This window comes from Phyllostomus discolor, chromosome 5 (genome assembly GCF_004126475.2).
Source record: "Phyllostomus discolor isolate MPI-MPIP mPhyDis1 chromosome 5, mPhyDis1.pri.v3, whole genome shotgun sequence".
NCBI classification, from domain to species: Eukaryota; Metazoa; Chordata; class Mammalia; order Chiroptera; family Phyllostomidae; genus Phyllostomus; species Phyllostomus discolor.
Window position 1 is genome coordinate 21,647,396 of NC_040907.2, and position 12,348 is coordinate 21,659,743.

The window sequence follows — 12,348 nt, forward strand, 5'->3', positions numbered from 1 at the left end:
AAAATTAAGATAATATTAAACATTGTTATAGTGTTACAATAATTAAAGCTTTTGGATATAAGAATAAACCGACACTTAGAGGAAATGGATAAAAAGTCTAGACACATAACCTCTCCTTCATAAAAATTTCGTATATGTAAATCTGGCATTTTGAAAATTCTGTTAGGACAACTGATTAAATTGGAAAGAATATGATCATGTTCCCTAAATCAAATAATATATCAAAATGAACTCCAAAGTTATTAAAGCTAAACAATGGAACTAAAAAGAAGTAAAAAAAAAACACAGAGGAATTTTATTTCATCAGCATGAAAAGTAAAGAAGAAAACCATAAAAGAAAAACATTGATAGATTTGATATCATGGGAAATTTAAATTTTCTGACATTAAAGCACACCCTGAAGGAAATTAGATGGCAGATAACAAACTATAGGGGAAGGCTTTTTATAGCATATTATATAGGCAAGAAGTTTTTACAGTATATAATATATATGTTATCATAATATGGTGCTTTACTAAATAAGAGAATAGATGCTAATAGAAAAATCAATAACAATTCACAATTAGATTCCAAATAAAAAAATGCATGGACTAATAATTTCATTATAAAAAGGTTAACCTAATTAGTAATAAAAAGGGCAGATTGAAAAATGAGATACCATTTTCACTTTTCAAGCTGATAATGCCTTTGTGTTTTTTAATTACCTAATTTTGTGAGGATAAAACATGCCCTCTTATTCACTGCTGGTGAGCAAAGTGGCAAGAACTTTCTAGGGGTATATTTGACAATCTGTTAAAAAAGAATTAAGGATCTCATATATCCTTTAACTTGGCAATTCTACTTCTAGATGTTCTAAGGTAGTACAGACGTGTATAATGGCATGTATAACACAATGCAGTACTATTCATAAAAGTGAAAAATTAGAAACAATCTGTGTTCATTACACAGATTTTAAATTCATTACCTACATTTTAAATAACTATATGATAGACTATTATGCAGCATTTAAAAATCCTATTACAGAATAAAATAATGACAGAGAAGCATTCACAATGAATATTTCAATTAAAAATATGTATATTACTGTGTTCAATAAAATATGTAAACGATTAAGTCTAAGCAGATATAAAGACTGGAAGGAAATACACTCCATCTTTTCAATGGTACTTTCTGGGTGGCTTTTATTTATTTTAATTCCCTATATAATTATTTTTCTGTTGGCTCTAAGTTTTCTGCAATGAAAATGCAATATGTTTATAATTAGGAAAACATGTTGAGGCTAAATACAAAACAACGGGAGTGCTACACCCCATGGGGCGGGGCAGGCGCAGCTTGGGATATGGGGAGTTTCTGAAGACCCCCTCTGGGTGTGGGCCATCGGGAGCTGGCTGTTGAGTGACAGAGCAGGGCGCAGGACAAACAGAACTGCGGGGCGCCACCTGGAGCCAGGCTTACGGGGCTTCTTCCCTTTGAGCTGGCCCGAGACACCCACAACCCACCGCATCCCCACCCCTGGCCTAGCCCGGGGTACCTGTGTGGGTGCCCGACAGGGAGCTGAGGAGACGGGAGTGCTGGCTGTGGCCGTCATGCACCTCCACCACGTCGTTGAGGGCCGTGTGGAAGAAGGCGAACTGCCCAAACACCACTGTGGAGGAGACAGGGGGAGGGGATCTCAGTGGGGAAGCCTGCGCGGCCATGTGGGGAGCAAGGAGTGGCGGTCTTCGGGACCTCAGGCCGGGAAGAGGGAAACCTCAGAGGAAGTGTTGGTTCATGGGGCTAACTCCTTGCTGAGCCTTTCTACTGGCTGATTAGCACACCAGCCCAGGCCCCGGGCCCAGGGACGCAGGGGCTGAGAGGGGCTGGCTGGCATTCTCCCACTCGGGTCAAGATGACATTCAGAAGTGCACCCAGCCGTCAGGTTGGCGGCCCTGGCACTGAGCCAGTCTTACTCCTTTCCCAGACAGCAGCTGCAGCAGCTACTCCAGGACACGGAAGGGTTCTGCATAACATCCCCCATTTTCCATATGACCTCAGGACCACATCCCTGATAGGTGGCCTTGCCCTGCACCCCTTCTATGCTGTGTTTGGGGACTATGCAGCCAGCTCTCTGCAGGCTGCCCTGTCCCTCTCTTAGGTGGTCAGGATCTATTGATGCCCTTTGCCCCATCCAGCACCAACTGTGTTTAGAAGTAGTTCTTACTCCTCCTACAAAGGGGAGACCCAGGGAGAAAGCAGCTGGGCTGGTGAGCCTATTGCCCGGCGACAACTGGCCTGTGTTCCTGAGGACCTTCCTGAGTCCTCCAGGAATGGCAGGGTTCTTGACTGTCCCCACTGCCAACCAGGTGACAAGCCTAGCTCCTTTTTACCTTGGGGTCTTGGAACATGGAGGTTTCTCTGTCTTCTCAGGACATTTTTCTTGCTTGTCCTACTTATAGCTGCTGGGCCAAGCTTTGGGTCTCAGACGGAATAGTGGATGATACGGCTCCCAGCTCCCTCACCTGTATTTGCAAGCCTTGCTCTATCCCACTCCTCACCTCCTCCTGCCCCTTGGCTACCCATACCTGGCTTCCCAGTTGGCCTGGATCTGTAGCACACCTGTTCAGACTTGGGCTGTGCTGGGCAGCCCAGTGCCCCTGGCTTCCCTCAGCCCTGCCTTCCCTCAGCCCTGCCTAGTTCCTCACCACCCCCATCCCCTTGGTTCCAGCCGACGTGTCAGTCGGTCGTGTGTCAGGAGTGCATTCTGCAGCCCGCCACACAGTGTCCACGCTCAGTTGTCCAATATGGGGCACTGTTCTGCCTGTTCCCACAATGGGGGTAGGTGCAATTGAGAGTGGAATTGGAGTACAATTGGGAAGGGCCTGAGCATCTGGAAGGAGTCAGAAAACATATGAACAAATGTACAATGAAACCCATACCGTAATCCTTAGGCACGGTGACAAAATACAGGCAGATCTGTCCACTGGTGTAGTTCTGGGGGTAGCTGGGGGACAAGACCACTCCATCTGAACCCACATACTGTCCTCCACAGGGGGCTGAAGGAGAAATCAGATAGAGGGCAGGTGACCTTGTGGGCCTCCCGTCAGCTGTCCACCCTCTGTTCTGCTCACTCCCAGCTTGGGCTTCTGCCTGGTGGGGTTTCTGGGAGGTGCACCGCCACTGATGTGGAGCAGGGAGCTCTGAGGACACTGCCCTGTCCTGCCTGGGACATCCATTCTGACCTGGCATGGCTCCAAACCCACCCTGATGCTATCACGGGCCATCCTGTGCCCCATAGATCTTGGCCCTCTCACTATTAACATGACATTGGTCCCTGGAGGCACGACCCTGAGGAGCATTTTGGGAACCTCTTCTGCTTACAGGCAGAACCAGAACTAATCTGCTGCTCCCACGGCTGATGCCCCACCTGGGTGGAGTCTGCATACATGGAGAGCTGTGGCTTCCCCAGACTGGCCCCACTAGGAGGGGCCAGCCCCTGCGCCCCAGCCGCCTTCTGTTCCCACCCATGGCACCCTATTCTGCAGGGGGTGGACCTCAGGGCCAAGCTCTTCCATCTAGGCAAAGGGTCTTGTTTTTCAACTAGGGTGGCCACCATGCTCTTGAAGTTCTGATACTCCATCCTATCTGCTAGGTTTCCATGGCTGAGTGTGTGTGCGGACACTATGTGATCTGAGAGACGACACACTGACAGGGATGAGTACACCTGCTGAATTATCAGGCTTTCTCATCCACAGCAAACCCAAGGAGCTCCCTGCTCTGAGGACCCTCCTCCCTCCTCCCTCCTGCCCTTGCCCAGAGCCCCTCCTGCCTCTGGCGTGCCCTCAGCCCCTCCCGCCCCCTCCCCGCCCCAGTCCCACCACCTGTGCACACTGGCCGGGGATTGTTCCACGCAGGCTTCCCGTCGGGCCCCAGAACGCAGGTGAGTGTGGAGGAGCCCTCGACTTCATAGCCGCCATGGCAGTAGTAGGTGATGGAGGAGCCCAGCTTGAGGTCAGACCCCACTCGAGTGCCGTTCTTGATTGAACCAGGATCGAAACACGACTCTCGTGGGTTTTCTGGAAAAAAGAAAAACAAACATGTACACAGGACTCATTAGTGGCCTAATTATAGGGTGCAGCACCCAAAAGGAAGCCCGGACCCTAACTAGCCACAGAGCACACGGGGACTTGGGATTGCTGGCCCTATTCCCTCAGGTGTGGAACCCTCTGAATCTGGTTAGAAATGCAGGGCTGGGAGTCATCTTGGAGAGTGAAGTTTCACCTCCTCGCCCTGCATTCTTGCCCTGATCCACAGAGGAGGGAGCTGCAGGTAAACCTCTGAGCGCTTTGTCCTCCCTTCGCCCACTCTCCCCGGGAGGCATGTGGTGCTCTGACTGGCAGGAGTTGAGGGTCCTGGGTCACATCCCAGCCTTTCTTAGATTTAGGGAGGAGGTAGAAAACTCCACTTTAGGCCCTGGGATATGTCTGGGTCTCCAATACAGTTTTCCAGGGCTTTGCATTGGGGCATTGGGTGCTTGCTAGTTCCTTAAAGGAGCAGAAATTTTCCATTTGGATAGTGCGCTTATGTGTCTTCCCGATCACTCATACCATGGACATGCCGAACAGGCATCCATTCTGTCCCTCCACACGGGACAAGAGTGGATATGATGCTGCCTGAGCAATTACAGGGCCCCTCAGGGCCCCAAATCTCCACAGGCTTCCTCACCCTCCTTGGTCCAGGACCGCTGATGGTCAGGAGACCTGTGGTCAGGGCTGGGCAGGGTCAGGGCACAGTTGAGGCAGGTCAGTATCAGGGAGATGCAACCGATTCTCAGGGCTCCCCCAGAATCTGGGAGGCTGTGCTACCAAGAGGTCTAGAGATGGGGGTTCACAGGGAGGCACTCAGAAATTCAAAGAGCAGATGTGGGGAGGAAAGAGCCAGAAGTGAAGGCATCAGACTGCAGAAAAGAATGGCTCAGGAGGAAATTTGCTGATGGTTGTCATTGTCAGCTGGGTGCCACTGAAGCTACTTATACAAGGGCAGACATGGCTTCAGAGTGTGTCTCTGCTGCCGCTGGCCTGCTGACCTGCTGGCCGATGGAAGGCGGCTGAGTCTGTGATCCTGCTGCGTGGAGCTGCTGCTGCAGTGGGCCCCTTAGGCAGGGCCCTGTGCTTAGTCTCTGCCCACACCCAGGCCTGGAGCGGTCCCGGATACACCACTGACTCCAAACCAAGTGACACCCAGAAAATGGTCTCTCACTTACCGAGGGCCCCTCCATGGGCTCCTCGGGTGCTCTGTGATGTGTCCCCTTGACTCCCACATCAAACCTGTCCTCCCTGTAAACTTGGGTGGCTCTGGGCAAGGATACGACTGGCCACTGGGTGATTCATATGTCAGGAACTGTCACCAGGTCTTATATGTCATCTGTCCTTTTTATAAATTCCGAGTGGGTCAAATCTTATCTGAAGTTCAGAGAAATTAAGTAACTTGGGACCAAATTCACACAGTTCATTTGAGGTGAAACTGGCTGTGGCATCCAGTATCCATTCTCCACCTTCATCTTTAAATTAAACCTTCCCCCCAGTCCCCGATTTTACGCAGAGCATCAAGGCACCAGCTCAAATCTACACCTTCCAGGCTCCTGCATGGCTAGATCTGGCCAAAAAGATGTAAACACAGGTCCAATAACAGCCACTGTCTCACTAAGAGTAAAAGCCAAAATCCTTACAGACCTTCAACGTCCTGCATATTCTGCCTCCAATCCTCCCCTCTATGACCTCAACTCCTACTGTTCCTTTGCTAACTTTGCTCCAACCACATTGGCCTCTGCATACAGAATGTCCCCTCTACCGGCCCCAGCTCCTTCTCTTACCACTTTAGGGATTTAACTCAACGTCCAAGTTTGGCTAGAAATCCGGAGCTGGAAGTCCTGTCAGGGAGGGACACCTGCAGGATCAGCTATCTGAAATTTCAGCGTTCCTTTCCCCAACACTCCCCGTCACCCTCAGCTTTTTTCTCTGCACTGGGATCAGTACTGTCTCACGTGCTACACATGTACCTTATTTTTTCCTCTCTCTCTCTACTAGAGTGTAGGTTTTGTGAGGACAGATCGCCCGTTTTGTCAGCTGCTGCAGTCCAGTGCCTGGCACACAGTAGGTACTCAGTAAATATTTCTTAAGTGGGTAAGTGTGGGATTTTTAGAAATGCTGCTTAAAGGAAGGTAATGAGCGAGAGATGCATTTGGCCCTTCCTTCTTTCTTCCCTTCCTCCTTCCCGCAGTCTGGAATTCGACAGCACCGTTGGATCTCCAGTCACCCTCTGCCCCGAGATAACCTTGAGGATGGGAACTGCGCACTAGTGCGGCAGAGCAGAAAGACAAAAGGAACTGAGGTGAAGCCACCTCATTGGGCCTAGACGACAGTCTCCAGGATTTCTCTCACAGGAAGGAGAATAAACTTCTATCTCAAGAAGCAACTGTGCATTTAGGTCACTGCTGTCCTGGCATGGGGACCCCAGATGGGTGTGACTGCCCCACAGCTATATCCCGTGTCAGGACTTCTTTTCCTCCCTCCTCTGTACCGCGAACTCCTACGCTTTTCATTGCTACCTTCTCTGCAGCAGCTTTCTGAACATAGTCTTCTGTGTGCAAAATTCTGCTTTCTTTTTCTCTGCTATAGCATGCATGGCATTATCTTGTAATTTGGGCATGCATATTTCTTTTCAGTGGGTTCTGAACTCATAGAGAAAAGAGGGTATCACCTAATCTCCTTTTAACCCCGGCAACTGGCACAGAACTTGGCACTAGCGCTGGCTGTATTTGATACATAATAGGGGCTTCATCAATGGATGCTGAATTGATTGGCTGAATACCTCAGGGCCGGGAAAATCAACAACCACATTAGGGATGCGGACTCTGCTCTACAGTTAGTCACCTGTCAGAGCGAGAAGAGCTCATCTGCCAACATTATCGCATTAATAATAGTGATAAGGATAATGGTGATGATGATAGCCTTTTACACGGGAATATCACTTTGTAATTTTCAAAGCACGCTGCAATCTGTTATCTCATCTATGCATCACCATGGCCCCTGCAGCGGGCTGGACCAGGTACACCCCTGTCCCAGTTCTGGATGAGGGATGCGGCGATCAGACAGGCTAAATAAGGTTTCAAGTCATTCAACTATTAAGAAGTAGAATTGAGACCAAGATTAGGTCTTCCACCTGTCAAACCAGAGCTCAGCCGTGAATGATAAAACTAAATGACTGAAACATCACGATGATAAATAAAACCCAAGCCCTCCAAAAAGGGAAAATTAAAAGAATCACCTTCACCCTGGTCGGGTGGCTCAGTTGGTTGGAGCATCATCCCGTATGCCAAAAAGTTGCAGATTTAATTCCCAGGCACGACACATACCTAGGTTGCGGGTTCGACTAATTGATATTTCTCACATCAATGTTTCTTTTTTTTTCCCCTCTCCTCTCTCTAAAATCAATAAACATATTCTGGAGTGAGGATTAAAAAATAAATAAAATAAAAGAATTAGCTTTTTTAATTCCCTAGTAGATAAGGGCCATTTTCAAACACTGTAATAAAAAGGAGAGAGAGAGAGAGAGAGAGAGAGAGAGAGAGAAACAACCAAAACACTCGACCGGTAAAGAACTCTTTAAAAAAGTCTGAATTAGAGCCATGCACTAAAATGTAAACGGCCTTTATAAAACAATAGTGGAAGTCTTTGAACACTGATGTGGAAAGGGGTCTAAGATCTATATTCTGGGCAGAAAAACAAAACAAGGAAAAAAATCATCCATATTACAGAGTAGCACATATGGTGTGATCCCATTCATATAGAACTGGGGTCAGAAAGCTGGAATTCACGGGCTCCCTGCCTGTTTTTATAGATAAAGTTTTATTGGTACATGGCCATGCCGGTTTGTTTACACACCACCTACGGCTGTTTTAACATTATAACAGCAGAGTTGAGCAGATACCACAGAGGCCATCTGGCCTGCTAAGCCTCAAATATTTACTATCTTGCCTTTTCCAGAAAAAGTTTGCCAACCCTGGCCTAGAGTTTGCATTACTTTGTATTTACATAAAATATATGGAATGAAGTAACAAGCCATCGATAATGGTACTCAGGGGATGGGAGTGACAGAAGGTGTTAAGTTTTTGGAGTACATCCTATGTGCTTCTGTATTGTTTAAATTTGTCCTACAAACAGGTGGTACTTTTAAAACAGGCAGCCGTGAAGAGACTGGCATTTTGAATTTACAAAGGAAGACCCCGGCAGCAGTGGGTGGTGGTGGTGGTGATGGTAGGAGCAGGTGTGGGGATCTGGCTGCAACTCCTTGGTTCAGTGTCACCTCCAAGGGCTTCCGAGACAAAATAGGTACTCTTTAGTACCTTCCAGTAAAGGTCACCTTGGCCTTTCCTGAGCTGTTGCAGATTCTCTAACACACACTTTGGACTCTCTGCCCTCTGTCTGGACACCATCGTACCCCTGCTCTTGCACAGTGGGTTCTTCCCAACATTTATGTCTCTGTTTCAATGTCACCTGCTTTGCAAACCCTTCACCTTGACCGACTACCATGCTAAACTGGGTTCCTCATTTCTGTTTTGCAGAGTAGCTTGTTCTTCCCTAATGTCTTATGCTTCTTACTTCTTGTCTGTCTACTTCCCTCACTCACTCTACCCTACCTTAGAGCAGGAACCATGACGGTTCTGCTCACTGTTGTATCCTCCGTACCCAGCACAGGGCATGGCGGGAAGAAACAGCGCAATAAACATTCGTCGAATGAACGGATGGCCTCTACACTTGTGCACGGCTGTTAACCTAGCCTGTCCTCGCCCAGGAAGAGGCCACTGCGTCTGTTGGAAGATGAGAATGAAGGTTCCCACCCATCTGTTCTGCTGATTTCTCTGGCCTGGTAAGAGACGATAACCTCCCTGGGACTCATTTTTAATAACTGTCTCCCAAAGACAGAACCCTCCTCATTCCCTATGTTTCCTTCTAGCAAAAGGAAAAAGCTACCCAGGAGTATGAATTCAGATGAGAAGTGCCTCAAAGCGTGGTCTCATGGAATCCCATGAATGACAGGATCAATTGCCTTCAGAATCACTTCCTGGGAGGACTGTCCACAGATGATGAGCCACCACAGCCACCTTCTGGGAGCAACTGAACAGAGACACCAAGGAACCGCCCACTTTGGCCTTGTGGTGAGCTGGGCTGCCGGTGCTGACTCCTCATCTGTCACAGAGATGTCGGGTGGTCCAGGATGAGAGCTCCATGGAGGCAGGGACTGTGTTTTGCTCCTTGCTCTGTTCTCAGCCCCTAACAGTGTCTGGCACTTAGTAGGTTCTCACTAAATACGTGCTGAGCGAACAAATGGTAAGAATGCCTGGTCTGCCCCAGCTCCTTATGAAAGAGCCAACTCCCTTGACACTGCTTGGTGGACTCTTGGCTTAAGCCTGGGCAAGCTGATGGCCCTTTGGGATGCGGAATTGGGATACAAAATGGGACGTGATTCAAAGTCCGGAGTGAGGCACCCACCCTTTAGGGCAATGGAGAAGCAGTGGAAATTAATCTGCAGACAGAGGAGAATGTAGCAAATAATTCAGAAAGGAGCAAGAAGGAGACTTAGTGGTCAGTCAGGAAACAGAGGCGGGTAATCTCAACCTCTGACCTTCTTCCCACACTGACTTCAATCCCTTATACTTCCTGCCCTTGGGCTCTTGTATTCTAAAAATACATTCCCTTTTGGTGGTAAGATTTTGTTATCTGTATTGCTAAAACATAGAACCCCTTTTAGCTTAAATTACTTTGGCTGTTAGTTGTTTTTCTCATAATACTCTTTCTTTTTTTTTTTTTTTTTGTTCTCAAGTTAGTTTGAATTTCTGGGGTGGTTTTTTTTTTGCATTTTTTAAGTAACAACTCCTTTTTTTTTTTTTTTTTTTTTTTTTTTTTTGCTTAAGTTAGTCTGAATGGATTTCTTGATTTGAAAGTAAACGGTCCCTAAGATGCAAACAAACTGTTCCTGCCTTCCTTCCACTTGGGAGCTGGCAGGATATGGGAAGACTTCTGGTCTGTCTGCCCTGGATGGGGTTGGACCTCAGAGAGGGGTTTTCACCGGACTCCGCCCAGCTGAGTCTGCAACGGCTCTCCATGTGGCTCCGCCCACTTCCCAGAGCAGGGCCCTCAAAGCCACAATTGCCAGGAGACCCAGATGCTCAGCATTAGCAGAGCCCTGGACCTTTCGACAAGACGGGGCACCTGCGTTTGGATAGATAATGGCTTCTAGATGCATGAAGCCACTTCTTCTCTCCCTGGGGTCCAGGCCTTTTGCAGCAGGTCCTCACTGGACAACACCGCCACCCAGAGCGCTCTGCAGGCTCAGAGTGCAGTGTGTCTCAGTTCTGTGCTAAGGACTGGAGAGGTATCCAGGACACACACACTTATCACAGATACTGATGTCATATATATATATATACACACATATCATATTCCATTGCCCTTCCTTTATGGTGATTTGCTAACACTGTGCTTTTCACAGATTGAAGGTTCGTGGCAGCCCTGTGTCAAGCAAGACTATCAGCACCCTTTTTCTAACAGCATTTGCTCACCCCACATCTCTGTGCCACATTTTGGTAATTCTCACCAAACCTTTTCATTATTACTACTTTTGCTATGGTGACCCTGATCAGTGATCTCTGATGGTACTGTTGTAATTTCGGGGGTGCCGTAGCTGCACCCATGAAGACAGTGTGTGTTCTGCCCTCTCCACTGTCTCCCCCGTTTCTCTCTATCTCTCAGGCCTCCCTATTCCTGAGACATTACGAGGCCAGTTAAAAACTCTAAAACAGCCTGTAAGTATTCAAGAGGAAGGAAGAGACAACGCAGTAAGCTTCTTTGTCTTATTTTTACAAAATTGCCCCAGCCGCCCCAGCCACCCCAGCCTCCCCCACCCCGACCAGTCAGCAGCCGTCAGCACAGGGGCCAGGCCCTTCACCGGGAAAAAGACTCCGATCTGCCGAAGGCTCAGATGATGGTTAGCGTTATTAGCAATAAAGTATTTTTTAAATTAATGTATGTACATTGCTCTTTTTTAGACATAATGTTATTGCACACTTAATAGACTCCAGTACAGTATGAATATAACTTTTACATGCACTAGGGAACAAAAAGAACGTGTGTGACCAGCTTTACTGTGACATCCACTTCATCGTGGTGTCTGGAACCAAGCCCACAATGTCTCTGAGGCATGCCTGTATTCAGCATCATAATCGCACTTCATAATTTTGAGTAATCAGAAAGGAAAATGTACTTGTTCCACCGTGCTAACCCCATGAAGAAGGGTACAAACCCTTCTCCCTTGCAAACAAGGGCAGAGCAAATGAAACATCCATCACGCAGGGAAAAGGCACTGGGATTGAAGTGGGTGGGTCCATATGCACCGGGCACCTGCTGGCATCGGCGCTCTGCTGGCCCATTTACCAACCCTCATGGCCCCTCTTTCACATGGTACCACTGTCCCTCTTTGAGAGATTAGGAAGCGCTGCTCGGAGAAGTTATGCAACTTGTTTAATGCCTACTAGTCAACAGGTGATGGAGACCACCTCTGTAAACACACCGAGCACGGGTGAGTATCACTGAGGCCATGGGGTCTGGCGGCACAGCAGACCCATCCTGGGAACCCAGGGATCCTGGGATAGGGAGAAGGAGGCCATGTGATAAGGCAGGAGTCCCTGCGTTCCAGCAAATGAGCTACCTGCGCAGAGACTGGGAGACAGGATAGAGGGGGGGCTAATACTAGGGTGTGTGCAATCTGAGAAAGATGGAGGGCAGCTCCAGGTATCACCAGGTACCCCCCTGCCCCGCCCCACACCAAACAGACACATTTATCTTGGTACTGGTGCCGCAGGTCCTAATAAGGTGGTGAAGGGTGCATGGGGGTGCTGTGCCTCCCTCCCCACTCTCCCCAGTAACTGGCTTCCTGCAGTCATTTGGCCGGGTCAGATGGCATTTAGGTAGGCCTTATTTCCTGTGACTGTGGTTTGGACCTGAGGACTCCTCTAGATATGATTTTGGGTCAACAGAGAAAAGTGGGAAGGACCTTTTTTTTTTTGGAAAGAGGACCTGGAAGTATGGCTCTAGCCCACAGAGTCAGTGGTGAAGACCTAGGGGAGAGGTGGCCACAGCCAGGACACCGTGAACAAGGTGATGAGGGAAGAAGCTAAGGGAGTTTGTACTAGTAACTTACTACACTCAGGGATGGTGAAATGAAGTCATCTTGGAAGGATGCTGGAAGTGATAACATTCGGGCTGAAACTTTGGAATGTCCACCAAGAAGAAGACTCAGGTGGGACAAGTCAGA

General features: G+C 48.2%; 1 protein-coding gene across 2 annotated transcripts in view; it reads right to left on the reverse strand.

The window, feature by feature from the left end:
• Positions 1–12,348, reverse strand: part of CSMD2 (CUB and Sushi multiple domains 2) — a 555,419-nt gene that overhangs the window by 101,081 nt on the left and 441,990 nt on the right. For both annotated transcript variants that reach the window (XM_028512433.2, XM_036025734.1), the window contains 3 exons: positions 3,858–4,052; positions 2,916–3,032; positions 1,532–1,645 (listed from right to left, as the gene is read on the reverse strand). In XM_028512433.2, the coding sequence (XP_028368234.1) occupies positions 1,532–1,645; positions 2,916–3,032; positions 3,858–4,052 (426 nt within the window). The remainder of the gene's footprint in view (positions 1–1,531; positions 1,646–2,915; positions 3,033–3,857; positions 4,053–12,348) is intronic.